Consider the following 16,168-nt stretch of genomic DNA (forward strand, 5'->3'; position numbering starts at 1 on the left):
AACAAGCACTGAAATTCATATACTTATCTACTAATTATACTCGCCCCGTGCTTCAAGTCCAGCAACGGGTGGCTTTCTAGAAACTCTCAACCTTATTCTAGCCTTCAAGGAAACCAGTGAGAGGCCAAAATCCATATACGCCACTTTTCTGTAAGCCGACTGAATAGACCCTAAAAGCCGAGACTCTAACTTCAACCGGCTAGTCAAAGTGGAGTTCTTCAACACAAACTACATTAGGCCTTGCAGAAATAAGATCTCACTGCGTGATGAATACGTAATGCCATGAACACTCTGCAAGAGAGCTTGACTATCTCTCATCTGGAATAGAGAATTCCTGAGCTAATCTCAAGAAGTTAGAGCGTCGTAACGCCTTCCGAATTCATCCTATACTAATTTTCTCATCTTGGGGCCAAAATTAGTATAAAAAGATGCACATATCTCTCTCAGACAGACAAGAAACTATATAATCCAATCCAACAGACCTAAACTTCACATAAAACACATTCCTCCCAATCAAAATGATGTCCAAGGCATGTCAAATTATCCCATTTCCTCATCCTAACTAACATAATCAGACAATTGCCCTCATCGCCGCCCTGGCGGTTGCCACAACTGCAACCCCCACTATTGGCTATGCAGGCTACTATTACGCCAACTGCACAGGTCCCAGTATTACTGCAGCCAACGCTTACGGAGGAGCTTGTGTCAACATTGAGGATTTCCCCCTCAAGTCGTTCACCGCTTATATTGAGTCTGGCTCTTGTGCGGATGGCACCTCCGCTGTGTTCAACACCTACACTGCTTCTGGATGCGATGCTGCCGATTTGTCGCTGAGTGTTGATGTGGATACTGAGAAGCAATGCTTTGAGGATGATGCCACTCTTGTTAGTGTTATGGCAGAGTGTGTCTAAGTTTTGGGTTGCAGTCTGTGATGGGTTGTTATATATTTTGATGTGAATGAATCATGTATTGCAGTGTTGGGCTTTTATGGTCGCGACTCGAATGAAACACACCAGGATCAATCCATTTCAATGTTGGAGTTTGAAGTCTCCTCAGATAAACTTGAGATACGTGGATCTTCTATAGATATACCTTCCTTTATCTTCATCGCCCGTCTCTTTCCCCTTCTGATAACCATCTTCAACTTCCTTTGTTCACTTCGATAAATCTTCACACATCATCTTTGCTTTGGCTTCAAACATTGATCTATCGCAAGCTTTCTTCCTTTCTGCAAGGCGGTCTTTTTGAGGACACCATGGTCAATACAACTCAAAGAAAGCCGTGGCATATATATATATATATATTGCCACTGAGCTTATAAACGGGGCCGATCCCCTAAATCAAAATCACCAATTCTTAGAATCTCCATCATTCCTGAACACTTTTAAAGATTACTTTTTTATCAACCAGCATGCCGGCGAGAGGAAACAAAACCCGTTCGGTAACGGACAAGGAAAAGCGAAAGGCAAAGGAAAAAGCAAAAGAACAACCGCCTGGGGCCACAGCCAAAAAGCACCAGGCGGAAGTGGACGAGAAGCAGATCTAGCCCAAAGGAAAGGGTACTTCGAAGGCTCCCGCCAAGAAGGACACCAAGAAGTCTCTGGCAAAGAGAACACCTTTTGTTGACGGGCAGGGAAAGCTATTAAACATCCCAGGTATACATTCCGGTGATGCAAGCGAGGATAACAAAGAGAACCACGTTAAGAACAGGGTTGGGGACCCTGAGAAATCCTACGTTGGAACAGTGGAGCTTCGGCCCAAGAGACCGAAGCCCGAGCGAAAGAGATGGGTGCATAAAGGGGATTCTATCATGGACCAGACTAAAGTTCCGGTAGATTGGCGTTCGAACACCGAGGAGCCTGGTCTAGATCCTGAGTAAGTACCTCATTGGCAAAGCGAGATTTGTATTAGATATACTGACAAGTTCTAGTGATTTGGAAGCTCAGATTCCGAGATGGTATGAGAGAATCCAGGATGGAATCTTGCCTTTCCTCTTCGTAAGCAAGAAGACGCATTTACAAGAAAGAAAGGACCTGAAGGAGTATTTATTAAACCATATTTAACTTCTATGTGCGGTTGCTAACTTTCTCTAATAAGAGATTGTCTAACTTCCCGGGCAGAAGCTGGGAAGTTGTGCAACGCCTCGAGGGCCTACTCGGCATTTTAGATCATCTCCAGAGGGGTGGCGACGAGCACAAACAGATACATTTCAATCTTGCAGGGCTAATCATGGCCTGCAAAAAGGGCAAATTGCAGTAGAATCAAGGTCTAGTGACGTATTGGTCGCATGGAATTCAACTTTGCGAGCCAAGACCTCTTGACTGGGATGAATTTCTAAGGTTGAACGAGCAGCATGATGGTCATGAAGGGTTCTGGGTGGAAGGGGTAAGCTTAACGAAGATCTGGTGATATCAACAATTCTAAGATATGAGTTTAGGTCAATAGACCTAGACCCGCAGGCCAATTCCCAACGCTTATAAAATAATATGGGAGCGGCAGCCCCGTTGATATCAAGGTATATCATTCCGTTACTTCTACTTTGTTGATTCTAATGATTCTATTTAGGTTTTCCTTGCGCTCCGGATCCTGGAGCTCAGCAGCACGTGGAGTTTCATTCATGGACGATACCGGTGCTGGTATTATGAGCGTTGATTCTAGCGCTGATATCACCGCCTTGCAAGACATTGTTGAGGTGGCCGGTGAGCAGCGTCCGAGAAAGCCACCAATGACCGTTTATGCTGTATTGGCGTTAGCCGGCTATCGACTAGTCTACAGCCCAGTCCTACTCCTCGAAGTCAATATCATTGGTCTAGCTGGCATTCAAGTCCTCCCAAATTGGGACAGAATACAAATTACACTCTCCAGGACTCCTCCAGGTAAAGATATTTGCAGACTCAATGGCCCATGGTTGAGACAGAAACTTTCCACGGCAGCGATTCCTGATCGCTTACCAAATCTGTGGATCAGTGATATCGATGACTTGTTTTATAACATAAACACTGACCACATCCGTCCACCTGGTGAAAGACGAGCACTACCTGACTTCGAGGTGAGACCCATACCTATTGGTATCAACCGACAACTCTATCCGGGAGAACAACCGGAAAGCGTGTGATAAGGCTGGCAATCCAGGAATTTTGGAAACGTGCATTTCGATTCAGTGCTACTTTTAGATAACATCTGAAGTTTCTCCAATGCAAATCTTGGGAATCCCTTTTCTTGCGCATATTGTATCCCAGCTCTTAAATTTACACCTTGTCTGCCCACATGTGTATTTGCGATCATATATAACAGGTGCCGCGAACATTCAGAACCTTCACGAATCAGCTGACAGTGACAAATGTTTAGCCGTCAGCCTTGAATCGTTACTGTACCTGACTTGAATATATTAACGATTGTCATATCAACTCTCTCAAGCTGTTTGAGAAAGCGGTCTGCCCAAAGGGGAAAGTGACATTCAATGCGGGACTAGCGTGGAATGTGGGGCGTGGGGCTCACATGTGAGCGTGACCCCAAGTTGTCTTTCTTTTCTCCTTGGAACAATTGTCATTTGATTTAGGTGGTCTGATGGCGCCCGATGGATCTCTTTCAAGGTAAGTATTGGCCTACAGATACCCCTGACAAAAGCTCACGCGATGCAGCGAGTCCGCTCCAGATAAAGTGTTCCTTGAAGCGTGCAACATCTACTTCCGACACTGCCACAATAAACCCTTTGGCTTTTTCAATGCCACCTTCTTCCACGAAAAAGTGCAAGAAGGCCGAGTCCCTCTCCATCTCAAACTAGCCTTGATTGCATCCGCCACTCGCTACTCGTCGCGCTCACAATGGATGGAAAGGAAACAAAGTACGATCGACAGCTATGCTCGGTGCTCATGGGAGTTGATCACAACATCCTCCAACCCGTTAGATCAAAGCGATGACGTGGATGTGATCCAATCTCTGGTTATATTGGCTGTTATCGATGCGACCGGTGAGTAGGCTTGCCATAGGTATCTGGAGTGATTGGCGTGCTGAGATGTGTTAGCGGGCCGGCGCCGACCTGCCTGGGTGAAAATTGGGATGGCGGTACGAATCGCTCAGGACTTGGACATGATGCTGGAACCGGCTCCAAATCTTCCTGAGCTCGAGCGCGACGAGCGTCGCAATCTCTTCTGGTCGCTATACTTGCTAGATCGCTTCGTGTGCTGCTCCTTTCAACGACCACCCGCGATCAACGATTCGGATTGTCTTCTCAACTTGCCAACACACTATCGCTCTAGGAAACGGTTACCCTCAATTACGCTAAGCGATTTTTTCAACGAGAAGATTCGGAGTCTTTCGCCTCGTTCAGGGATGTTCGGGATCAGTATTGGGTTGGCTGCCTGTCTGGGACGGACTACCAAGTATATGATGAGCAAGTCTGAGACATCATTGCCCTGGAGTTCTGGCTCGGAATATTGCATGATTCATCGGGATCTGGAATATTTGAAGGAGCTTGCTGTTAAAAACGGTCCCGTTCTGGGTGCGCCGGGCCAAGCGCAGCCACACAGTGATAACCCGAATCCCGACCGTGAGCAAATCGCACATATGGTTCTGTCACATACTTTGTACCATTTATCCCATTGCATTCTCAGCCACCCCTTCCTCATCGGGCTCAAGATTGGTTCCCGTTCACACCCTGATATGCCCTTAATGTGGGTAGAAGATACCCGTAAACGATGCCTGTCTCACGCCGGGTCCTTGATCACGGTCCTCGTGGAAGCAAAGGCTGCTGGATACATGCCTGTCACTTCAGTCTACAGCTACAGCATGGTGCTAGCGAGCACAGTCCATGGACTATTTATGCATTGCGATGATTCTTCCATCCGTCAAACCTCAGCAGAGTATTTGCAACCGGCCTTTGACTATCTTTTGGAAATGTCCGATCTATGGGACAATGCACATATCATGGTACGCAGCACGTCCTATAATATAAGATTCCACTAATCCTTGGTTCAACAGACAAGCGCTTTAGAAAACTTCATCCAACAGTGCCCAAGATATAGCGACATACTTCTGCGGAACCAGCCACGCATGGACGAATTTACCACGACGGAGTTGACTATACTAAAATACGTCGTGGACTACTGGGCCATGATGGATGCTCGGAACCCGGTTTTTCAGCAAACCTTGACAACCCTAACTGCGAAATCACAAACGAAAAGTCCAGACTACCAAAACCCTTCATGTTCATATTCATCTTCAGTCCCCGTTGAACCCAGCCCCGATGACAAAGCAGCAAATGATTGGGATCCTGACATTTCAGTTACATATCCACTTCCAGCCATGTCTCCAATTCCATCAGAGGATGGGTCTTCTAAATGGGATTGGGATCGCGAATTAGACTTGAATCCTGATACATGAGTTGAATATGAAAAGATAAACTAAAACTGGAATACTTACCCCAGGCACGTTGGGATTACTAACAAGGATCCTTCTTCCCCTCGGCAAATCACACTATTAGGTATTATTTAATCAATTCTTGTATCAATTTTGAAGGAATGAGTGTACGTTCAGTTTCCCCCAGCCTCGCTCAGTGCTTCCTACAAGGAAGCTGTCGCCGGAGAATAAGATGGAAGTAGAAGTGAAAGCTTATTCAGAAACTTATCTGAATGCCTGAGCTCTAACGGAGCTGAAGTAAATGCTGTCTTATTCCGATATAGAAAGCCACGTTGATAGAGCAACCACATGATGCCTATGGTAGATTTCGAATCTAACTTCTTCCCCTCTCTCCATCGACATATCTTCTTCCTATATTTTCTTCCCATATTTTCATGCCGCCAACGTACCTTCTCCACTGTTTATTTCTTTTTCCCCTTTTATTTGGCAGTCTCTTCAAACCAGCGGGGTGGGTACACAGGTACTATCCCCAATCCTGTTGACGAAGTCCCTGATGTTTCAGAGCGGAAAGCTTCTCCACATGAGCAAACCCTGTCAATGACGAAATAGTTTTGGGTAAGCAAGTCCCTCGCATAACACCGACGACCTGATATATCTAACCAAAAGCGGGTATCGCGAAGAGTCTTAGATGAGGTATTTAGTAGGAGAGTGGCCCAGATGAGCAGGTCGAGTCGCACGGATGTGTGGCGGGGCCATATCTCTTCTGTAATCGATGCAATCAAATCTGTCCCACAATTGCACGGGTCGTGTCTAGCTCCAGGGACAAGAGCGATTCCAGAACCAATATAAATGCCGTCATCCCCAGGGTAGTTCTGGAACTTCATTTGGAGCCGTTTGGACAGGTCCAGAATTCGAAATCCCTGTCTATCGTCATTATGGGACGGGCTGGTAAATGGTGAATGTTTAATCTCTCGGATTGAGATTTCCAAGTGGGGTTTCTATATGAAACACTTAGATTAAGGTGTACCTGGTAATCTATATTACAGGCCGATTACAACCGCCTGAAACACCGGTAAAAGGGCTCGGGCGCACGATCTTATCATTCCAGTACTGGAATCTTATTCTCCCCCCACTTGGAATGAAATTTTCATTTCTTCCATGTCGCACTAGCCAGATGATGATTTTGCTGACCTGGAGCTTTGGCTGTATTATATGTCATCACAGCTGAAATGTGCTGCCTAGTGATGATTGTCTAGATGACCTTACGCCACAGCGCCAGTGACGGATAGTGACGAGAGATAGTAATCTCAGGGGATTTGATTAGACGAGAGTGAGATTAATGGCCAAAGTCTGTTTGATTGGTTCTTTGGTCCATCCAATCATAGTTCGGTTCCTGAGACTTAGTGGGGCCATATGGAAGATATCTGTAGTATTTTCACTCTATACTCCGTACCAACTGTCAACAACAGCCACATCTCCACTATGCATGTACACGTTCTTCCTGGTTTTTATTATCCTTGAAAGTAGCCCCGCTCATCTGAACCGGTAATACCAATACCAATCCCTAAAATCACCCATTCATTTACTTCTAACTTCTCTCTTTCTCTCCTTCTTCTCTTCTTTAAGCTTGTAGCTCACTTTCTTTTCATACTACTCTCTGGTTAAGAGCTTTCTTTCTTTCAAACATTCGTTACCATCTGTGAATTGACTTCACAGCTTCACATTCGTTCAGACAACACTTCACGAGTCTCTCACTTTTACCAGCTTTTCAACTTCACCCGACATTGACTGTCCTTGAGCTCAAATCTTCAAAATGTTCACTCTCAACACCCTCACTATGGCTGCGCTCATGTCCCTGGCTGCTCTGGGAAATGCGGATGCCCATCATGGTCTTCACGCCCGCCACCTGAACCCCATGCGTGGTATCAATGGCACCACTCCTACCAGCGCTCTTCCAACCACTTACGAGACTGTCTATCCTACTCCTGTTCTCACCCCTCACTCTCCCTCTGGCAAGCCCGCCTACACACCTGGTGTCTCCAGCTCCGTGCCTGTTCCCCTTGGCACTGGTGCTGTTGGCTCCAGTGTTGTTGCCTCTGCTTCTCAGTCGGCTGCCTCTGGTGTTACTACTGATCTCACCACCACTGATGTCACTCTCACCTACACTCTTGGATCTGGAACTTCGACCAGCGTTGTTACCACTACTATCCAGAAGACCATCACCGATGTCCACACTGTCTACCCGGTTCGTTCATTCCAATCTGCCTTGTTCCTTTTTACTAACTTCCATAGACCGCTGCTTACACCGCTCCCAATGAGGAGGGTCATGGCCAAAAGCCCGAGGAGACTACGACCGTGCAGGGAACCACTACCAAGACACTTACCGTCGTTGAGGCTCCCACTGACACCGTCAGCGCTGGTGCCTGTAACCCAGTCACCGTGACTGTCACCGCCACTGAGACTGTGACCGTGGTATGTACACGCCCAAGTTCAACATCCAAGCCCCCACTAACCTTCCAGAACGCTGCCCACACCTCTACTCCCGGCGAGAACCACAACCAGGGAGGCTCTGGCAACGGTGGTAAGGGTGGTAATGGCGGTAACGGCGAAGGAGCCCAGCCCACAACCACGGAGATTGAGCCCGAGACCACCGCGCCCATCCCTACTGCCACTCTGTCAGCCACCCGTCCTCCTTACGGCAATGGAACAGCTCCGTACCCATCTACCAGCCTCACTCCCTCCGGCTTCGCCACAAGCTCCATCGCTTGGCCTAGCTACAAGCCTTCTCCTAGCGGCAAGCCCTCCGCCAGTGCCAGCGGCCCTGTTTCTCCCTCCGGTACCCCAAGTGGAAACTACCCCCACAGCTTCCGTCGCCGCTATGTCTAAGCGGATTCCAGTCGAGATGAGCCGCGATGATTGAGTGTTTTGGGTTTCTTTCTTTCTTCTTTCATGCATCTGCATCTGCATGCATGCTGGGATTTGTACATTTTTTCGATTCGGGTCTCAGTACCGCAGATCTTTATCTACATCTTCATTGTGGATACTTTGATTCTTTTCTTCCATGGTTCTCCTGTTTGCTTTTTTCAAGTGGCAACTTTCTGGATTCCATGTCCTCTTACTCCATCTTTTTGGTTCCCTAGAATGAGATGTCTTTTTTATTCTCATTCGGACTCGGAAATTTCTCGTATTAGTGTTGGCTGTTAGCCCTGGTTGAATCTTGGACTTTTTTACAGCTTAGAATTGCTTACAATCCTGCGTTGGTTTTGATGTTTGTTATTAAGGTGTGCACTGATGCAGAAGATGTGCATAATGTACAAAATTGCTTTGCTCCCCGCGTTGGGAATTGACATTTTTGTTTTTGTTTTTGAAATTTGGAAACCAAGTTGATTCAATTTTAGATGACCTTCTACTAGTTTTTAACAAAGATTGAGTGGACCTGTCGATCTTGTCGATCTTGTGGAGTTCGTAAACCATCAATTATCACATTCATGCATGAATGTTCACGTACAATCTAAAGCCTGCAATCCCTCCCTAACAAGTCTTTCCCTCATGACCTGCCACTCCAACCATGTAATCCCCTGCAACAAACAATCCGCCAAATCATCCAGTTTCCCTATATCCACCTTCTTCCCTTTCTCCCCCTTCCACTTCCGGACATAAGCACCCGCCAACTCACGAACTGCCTCATCTTCCCCAACAATCACCTTCCCATATCTACCCTCCAATGACCCCTCCACCCAACCACCCACAATGCCCATTTTTGCCTTCTTCACCTCCCTCGCACTAGGTTTCTTCTCACTAGCACTAACAGCTAGCTTCACAATTCCACTTCCACCCCCAGTTCTTCCAATCTCATCCCAAAACCCTACCACCCTCTTAGGCTCAACACCTTCAACAATCCCTATATTCCCACGCTCAACACGTAAAGTATGCAAGGTAGCATGCATCATTCCCTCAAAGACACCAACGCGAAGTGTCCATTCTTGAACTGCGCTGCTTCCACCGGAGCGGAAACGTTGGCGCTCGATGAGGATGTGGGTTGGGGTGTAGGCTGATAGAAGGGTTTTTATGAGATTGTAGGCGTTTGAGGCGTATGTATCTGGGGAATAACTCTCTTTTTCTTTCCCTTTGTCTTTTGCGAGAGATTCTGATTCGGAATCTGAGCTTGGAGTTGGAGTTGGAGTTGGAGTTGGTAGATTTGAGAGGTCTAGGCCATCTGAGACGGATAGACGTCTCCAGGCTTGTAACTCTGGTATATATGGGCGTTGCAATTGTACTTGTATTTGTTCCTGATCTTGACTTTCATTCCAAGAACCTGATGTAGTCCTAGAAAAAGGACAAGGGACAGTCAAAAAAGCAAATGCCAAATTCCGAATCCCCATATCAATACTCAAGATCCGCCATGGTTCATCGCCTGAATGGGATTTATGCTGGCTTCTATCTTGAGCTTGAGATTGGACATGACCATGAACGTGACTTCGCAATTCACACTGGATCCTTTCTAGTAAGACGGCTTTCGTGCCAGAAGACTTAATCCCCGTTGCGCGCGCGATGCGCTGCAAATCTGTGGATTTCAGCGATCGCAGCCATGGAATGGATTCAGATGGTATCAGTGCTGATACGCTTCCTGATTTTGGTTTTGGTGTTGATCCCAGAATTGGAGCTTTCACTGCAGACCGGGACCGGGATCCCGCTGCGAAGAGCGATGTGGAGACGCGCATTATTTTCCCTTTTTGGACGCAATCGAGATCCGTGGATCGGATCGGAATTGAATGGAATGTGGGGATATAAGACTATTTTTACCCTGGTCTCAATTCTCAATTCTCAATTCTCAATTCTCCAGGGGTTGACCGGAAGTTGATGTTCGATGTTGATCTTGATCTGCCGGGTGCACAGACCGCCACCGCACGCGTCGATAGCTTATCTCACATTTTTCCCAAATCGGTCATATTGAAGTTGATGTCTAGAGATGTTCATTTTCATTTTCATTTTGATTTTGGTATACAGTTCAGTAGAACCGCGCGGGGAAGTAGATCAAAACAGCCCGAAATTCAAGATCAAAATCCAAATCCATAGCGCCTTCTATATCCCAACGGTAATAAATCCTATAAAGCACAATAAGAAGCCCCCCATATCTATCTAGCGCCGGTTCGTGATGCGGTGCCGGTAGGAGAACGCCAGATGAATCCAATGCAGGCGCTGAACAGCAGATCAAGAAAAGCAGAAATCAATAAAGAAAGGAAAAATCAACCAGGGAATGGGAAAGGGAAACGAAATAAACTTCAGCTTCACCATAGTACAAGAAAACACTCCGCAGATCGTATTAGACAAAGGCAGGGGTGTCGAGGGCTAAATCCGCTATCTCATCCCGGAGATACAGCAATGGAGCCCAGACGCGCCAATGCAAAACAGCCATATGCGCAAGACGCATACCGATACGCTCGATATCATGATCTTGCGGTGAGGGAGGCGACACGATCGATCCCGAGCTCGTCGGACTCGCTGCTGTCGCAGCAGTCGAAGACGCAGCCGGAACGAGTGGCGCAGAGGGCTGTTGCTGCGGAACGGCACGTTGCGACTCACAAATCGCCAGCGGCGAAAGAGGGATAAACTTCCTTGCAGACGCAAGCGTCGCAGCGAGGATCTTCTCGCGCATCCCATTTTGGAAATAACGGAAAAGATCCGATTCGTTAGTGAGGTGCCATTCGAGGGCCGCTTCGATGGGTGTGATCACTTCGTCTGCGACGACGGAATCGAGGCAGCAGGCCGCACACGCGAAGCGTGCGATTTCGAGGGCAATGCTGCGCATGTTTTGTAGCCAGTGGGCGCCGCCGCGGAGGTCAGGGTCGTTGTCAATGGCGCTGGGGACGTGGCCGTTTGGGTCGAGGCCGTCTTCCATTAGAGACCAGATACGGGAGCGGAAAGTTGTGTATGTTTCCTCGCGGGCGGAGAGGTAACGCTTTTGGGTGTGGACGTAGGACTCGAAGATATACCAGGCGATTTCGAGGTTGATGAGGTTTTGTATGGTAGCGCGGAGTTGCCAGAGTCGGTCGGAGTCGAAAAGGAAGGTTTCGGGGAAGTCGGCGGGGGGTGTGAACTGAAGGAGTTGGTCGGAAATGCCGCGCAGAAGAGCCTCGAGAGGTTTGAGGCCGTCGTCAGGTTGGCTTGGGTTTTTGTTCTCATCTTCTTCTTGGGCGCGGTTTCGTGCATCTAGGTACCAGAGCCGGGCGGGTTCCACGTGGAAATTGCCACGACTGATCTTGCCCTCGAAGTACTCTTGTAGGAATGGCACTGTATCTTCGATTAGAAGCACGCGAAATGTACGTATTTGATGGTTGGCCACGTCCTAAGTTTGGTTAGCTGAGCGCTTAAGTTGTGGAGCCGGTGGAGCCGTACCAGTTTCATGGCCTCTAGTATCGCAAAGAGGGTCTGAAGCCCATTCACAATCTCTTTTGGGTCTTGAGACTGGGACCCTTGGCTAATCTGTTCGGCCATCCGATCCGCCCATTCGTCCCGCATCGGTGCACAATGCGTCTTGAGCAGAGCTGCCATCCACGTCGCTAGCGCCACCATATCGAGCACACCCTTGCGGATCTGCTGCATCAGCAAGGGCACCTCCAGATTCTGCATGACGCTGGGATGATCTCGCTCTGGAACAAGGGTCTTGATGACTTCCTGCAGGGTCTCAAACATGGCTGGCAATCGGGGCTCAAAGGTGCGTTGGGAGCTTCCCCGGCCCTGCTCCTCATCGGGGTGAGCTGCATGGTACGCATAGATCGCAATCTCCGTCGCCATCGAGTCCCAGTAGTTCGTCGCCTCTTTCCGTTTCCGCTTCCCCTTCTCGCCATCCAAATCGGGTTTGAAATGTAGGTCGCGATCGAAGTTGGCATCCATGCGGAGATTGATGTTGCTGATGATACAGGGCAAATCGAGTTCACTCAGCGTTGCCTTGGTCACGGGTGGCTGTCGACGCGCTTTGCATAGTAATCTCTGCTCCCGGGAACTTAATCCCAGTGCTTGGGGAATGACGATGGCCTCTGGGGATGGTGAGGGTTCCCGTGGCGCCGCGGTAGGGGCTAGCGCGGTTTGCTGGCGAGTCCCGTGCGGATATGTGAACGGGGACTGTCGACGACGAAGTGGGCGCACATTAGGAGAATTATCATGACCGTGAGCATCACGCCCCTCGTTCTTGTGATACTCCTTGGACCGGCCACCTCCACCATAAGCGTCTAGCGGGCCGTCGGCACCCTCCTCTTGGGCCCGAGCCTCCTTGGTCCCCTGGAGATCCATAGGGAAAGGGGGGAGAACGAAAAGGACAAAAAATGACGATCTCTTCCCAAGCTTCTGCTAATCGTTAGATAAGAACAATATTTTTTTGTTTGGGCTAAGGCCGGTGGCGAACCGCCCTGCGCCGACTTCACCCAACCTTGCAAGGAAGCATGATCTCAACGGAAACGCCCTTTATGCAACTCTTTTTTCAAACTTACCTTTTGTTTCGATCGCCTTGTTTGCCTCAGGCAGGCAGCCAATCCGCGTTGCCGACGAAGTGATGCAAGTGAGCTGTCAATTGCTGTGGAGCCACCAAGGAAGCTTGGATCTGCGGGCGATCGGCCCTCGTGGTCGAGACTCCTATGGTTGAATGAAGAGTTTTCAAAGAGATTTGATTCCAGTGATATCTCCAGAGACAAAAGTAAAATATTGAATCACCATGTGGAGCAAGTCAAGACATTCGGGAAGCGGTAAGATTTCGATTGTCTTTATACAACAGGCGAGATAGATCACGGTAGGAACATCAACAGAGCAAAAAGACCAAAAGAGAAAGAGCAAGGATTGGAAAGGCGACCGGGTTGTCACTGATATAGTCAAGCACAGAACGTTTTCAAGAAAACCAATGACGGATTCGGGTGGACGCAACCATCACATTCCACTGCTGCTACCCGGATGGACCCAGATCTTCGATCATGCCCCTATTCTGTTAAGTGATCACCTTTTTCCACACCGCACAATGAGCACCTAAAAAGGGGAAAGTAGGGTTTCAAGGGGTTTTTCGATTCCCGGATCGATCCCAACGCCTCACTTTTGGGGGGACGCACTGGCCACGTGAGGGAATGGATTGATCGGGGAGCCACTCTGGCAAGTTGACCAGCTTTTGGTCAGCTTTTGGTCAAGTTGGCAATCCATTGATCCATTTGTTTTAGGTGATCAAGCGATCAAGCGATGAACATGGGAATACATATGGACTGGTCAGAGAACCTTTGAATCTGTTCTCTTGACTCGGGTGAGGAGTTACTGTATGAAGATGACTTGTTTGCAGATCGATGAGTCAGCAGCTGCGTTCGGTTTATGGTTTGATACCTTAAGTTCGAGGTGTCGATATGCCCATTCCGGTTATGATCGACAGTAGATGACCCACTCTATACAACTACGCAATGTACAGTTAGCAGACATAGCAGGCGGACCATTCAGATTGTATCAGGTTGATCGATTTATGCAAATCAAGTGAATTAGTCAGTTTCAGCCGGAAATTTTCCGATCTAAGATCTAGGTGTCCAAATCGGGGGTTCTATAGAACTAGTTGTACCGCAATCTCTATAGAAACCCAAATAAGGAACTTCAAAGGATGACCACCACTCCAACCTCCTATAGACCCTTCACCGTGTAGAAACTCATTCATTCAGATCTTGAACTCATATATAATCATGAGGATTCTATTTAGACTTCTCTGAAAAATAGCAGATCTCCCATTGTGGTTAGAAGATTGTCAAAGTTGCAAAATCACGGTCAGTCTGTACAGCACAGACAGTTCCGTCATGAACATCGCCCTTTTTTACTACCTTTTTCAGGTATTCTGTGCAATTCCCACTACCGTCCTATCCCATGCCCCATCCTCCAATTCTCTATTCCAAGTTTCCTCTCTCCCAGATAGCCCCACATTACCAACCAGCTGGGCTGGCCGGTTGCCGGTTCCGGGAAGACAAGGCAACGAGATCTTCTTCTGGTTGTTCGAAGCCGAAGAGCCTGCATACGATGAGAACCTAATCAGTAAGTCTGATCCAAATGTACTGCCATCCCAGGGGACTAACATTTCAAACCTAGTTTGGCTAAATGGCGGCCCCGGCTGCTCATCCCTGATAGGCCTCACAACGGGGAACGGACCCATTGCCTTCGCTAGTAACTCCACTCGCCTCATTTCCAACCCATACTCGTGGACGAAGCTGGGCCATGTCCTCTACGTGGATCAACCCGTCGGCACGGGATTCTCGCTCGCCAGCTCTCTCGTCCGGACCAATGAACAAGTGACAGCGGACCTGGTAGTATGGCTGCATGCACTTTTCAAACAATTCCCACATCTTCAATCGAAAAAGGTCCACCTGATGGGCGAGTCATATGCGGGCATCTTTGTGCCATACCTCGCCTCTGCCTTGGTGCAAAACCATTCATTTCCAATCAACCTCCACTCCATGTCGCTGGGCGACGGATCATGGGGCAACGCCGCAGCAATGTCCTCCGTCGCAATGAGCACATACATGCATTCCCAAAAATCCCATCTAAACATCCCGGAGAAAATCCTCTCAGCATTCGCTCTCACAGATGAAGTTTGCGGCTTCGATACCGTCCTCCAGGAAGCACGCACATACCCTCCCATCGCCAAAATCCAGATCCCAGGAAACCCAGAGTTTGTTAACTACCGTCGCCTCAAACGCCGCGATGAAGGGAATCTTGGCATCCTAGACGGATCCTGTGATACTGATCCATCTACACCCTCTGAAATCATCAACTCGATTCTCAATTCCTCCTGCTACGGTCCCTGCGCCACATTCTCGACCGCTGAAAACTACATGTACTCCCATGGAACTGAAGGCAACAACTCGGCCTGTTTCAGCATGTACGACCTCACACATAGCTGCACAACTATTGATTACATCCCGTTGCTGGAAGAGTACTTCAGTCGAGACGACGTGCAAGAAGCTCTACATATCCCTGATAGCGGTACATACTCCGCTTGCAACGATACCATCCTTGCAACGCTGACGGCAAGTGAGTTCGTTGAGCCGCCAGAGTATGAAATTCTTCCTTTGCTTGTCACCAAACACAATATCTCACTGCATATCTATGATGGGGAGATGGATATGCTGATCAATCATGTCGGGGTGGAATTGTCGATTCAGAATATGACTTGGCGGGGATTGCAGGGATTTCAGAAACGACCTAGTCGAGCCTTTCATGCTGACGATGCCGCGCCTGCGACCCGGTCAAGGGGAGAGGTGGCAGGGATCTGGGCCGCTGAGAGGGGTGTTTCGTATCATTTCTTTGAGGGGGCGGGTCACAGTGTCTTCGCGACGAAGCAGAAAGAGATGTTTGCTTTTGTGCGGGACGTTGTGGTTGGAGGGAGGGCGGGTTGAGCTCCTAGCATTGTTGATTGTTATGATTAAAGTGACGGCTGGTACATTTGGATCAGTCGAGGTTTATTCATTAGCTAGTGGTTCATCTTATAAATTTGCGGGTTGTATGTGAAACAGAATCAAAGGGCATCGGGCATTGTCAACACATGTGGTACATCAATAAGTTTCCAGATCGGATAATCTCCTTAAACTAAAGCTATTTGATTGTGATAAAGAGCGCGGGACTCACGTAAGAGCTCTGATCCCGCGGACATTGAAGCCGAATATAATTGTACGTTGTAACGAAAACGAGAAAGCACGTCATATATCTGATATTCTTGGGAAGAAATACATGTCATAGTTCCGCTAATTTGAGACAAAAGCGCACACATGGGACGATAGATGTACACTGCTAGAAGTGTTCTGTC

The 16,168-nt window shown here is 48.2% G+C and overlaps 8 protein-coding genes across 8 annotated transcripts; 6 read left to right on the plus strand and 2 right to left on the minus strand.

Moving 5' to 3' along the window:
- Window positions 1-518: 518 nt before the first annotated feature.
- Window positions 519-911, plus strand: N7520_006874 (uncharacterized protein; the record flags this gene model as incomplete). The annotated part of the gene is made up of 2 exons (XM_057140808.1): window positions 519-534; window positions 640-911. The coding sequence occupies 2 exons, from the start codon at window positions 519-521 to the stop codon at window positions 909-911; spliced, it is 288 nt and encodes a 95-aa protein (XP_056994814.1).
- A 500-nt stretch (window positions 912-1,411) lies between these two features.
- Window positions 1,412-1,879, plus strand: N7520_006875 (uncharacterized protein; the record flags this gene model as incomplete). The annotated part of the gene is made up of 2 exons (XM_057140809.1): window positions 1,412-1,525; window positions 1,547-1,879. 2 exons carry the CDS (start codon window positions 1,412-1,414, stop codon window positions 1,877-1,879), a joined length of 447 nt encoding a protein of 148 aa, XP_056994815.1.
- Window positions 1,880-2,551: 672 nt separating this feature from the next.
- N7520_006876 (uncharacterized protein) lies at window positions 2,552-3,115 on the plus strand (the record flags this gene model as incomplete). Its single annotated transcript, XM_057140810.1, has 1 exon — window positions 2,552-3,115. One exon carries the CDS (start codon window positions 2,552-2,554, stop codon window positions 3,113-3,115), a length of 564 nt encoding a protein of 187 aa, XP_056994816.1.
- A 452-nt stretch (window positions 3,116-3,567) lies between these two features.
- N7520_006877 (fungal specific transcription factor domain-containing protein) lies at window positions 3,568-5,382 on the plus strand (the record flags this gene model as incomplete). The annotated part of the gene is made up of 4 exons (XM_057140811.1): window positions 3,568-3,593; window positions 3,642-3,970; window positions 4,025-4,929; window positions 4,981-5,382. 4 exons carry the CDS (start codon window positions 3,568-3,570, stop codon window positions 5,380-5,382), a joined length of 1,662 nt encoding a protein of 553 aa, XP_056994817.1.
- Window positions 5,383-7,171: 1,789 nt separating this feature from the next.
- On the plus strand, window positions 7,172-8,244 carry N7520_006878 (uncharacterized protein; the record flags this gene model as incomplete). The annotated part of the gene is made up of 3 exons (XM_057140812.1): window positions 7,172-7,603; window positions 7,651-7,830; window positions 7,879-8,244. The coding sequence occupies 3 exons, from the start codon at window positions 7,172-7,174 to the stop codon at window positions 8,242-8,244; spliced, it is 978 nt and encodes a 325-aa protein (XP_056994818.1).
- A 614-nt stretch (window positions 8,245-8,858) lies between these two features.
- On the minus strand, window positions 8,859-10,079 carry N7520_006879 (uncharacterized protein; the record flags this gene model as incomplete). The annotated part of the gene is made up of 1 exon (XM_057140813.1): window positions 8,859-10,079. The coding sequence occupies one exon, from the start codon at window positions 10,077-10,079 to the stop codon at window positions 8,859-8,861; it is 1,221 nt and encodes a 406-aa protein (XP_056994819.1).
- Window positions 10,080-10,681: 602 nt separating this feature from the next.
- N7520_006880 (TCP11 family protein) lies at window positions 10,682-12,648 on the minus strand (the record flags this gene model as incomplete). The annotated part of the gene is made up of 2 exons (XM_057140814.1): window positions 10,682-11,704; window positions 11,755-12,648. 2 exons carry the CDS (start codon window positions 12,646-12,648, stop codon window positions 10,682-10,684), a joined length of 1,917 nt encoding a protein of 638 aa, XP_056994820.1.
- A 1,520-nt stretch (window positions 12,649-14,168) lies between these two features.
- On the plus strand, window positions 14,169-15,761 carry cp9 (putative serine carboxypeptidase; the record flags this gene model as incomplete). The annotated part of the gene is made up of 2 exons (XM_057140815.1): window positions 14,169-14,400; window positions 14,455-15,761. 2 exons carry the CDS (start codon window positions 14,169-14,171, stop codon window positions 15,759-15,761), a joined length of 1,539 nt encoding a protein of 512 aa, XP_056994821.1.
- Window positions 15,762-16,168: the final 407 nt, after the last annotated feature.

Source organism: Penicillium odoratum (genome assembly GCF_028828045.1).
Source record: "Penicillium odoratum strain IBT 22623 chromosome Unknown utg000005l_segment0_segment0, whole genome shotgun sequence".
NCBI lineage: Eukaryota > Fungi > Ascomycota > Eurotiomycetes > Eurotiales > Aspergillaceae > Penicillium > Penicillium odoratum.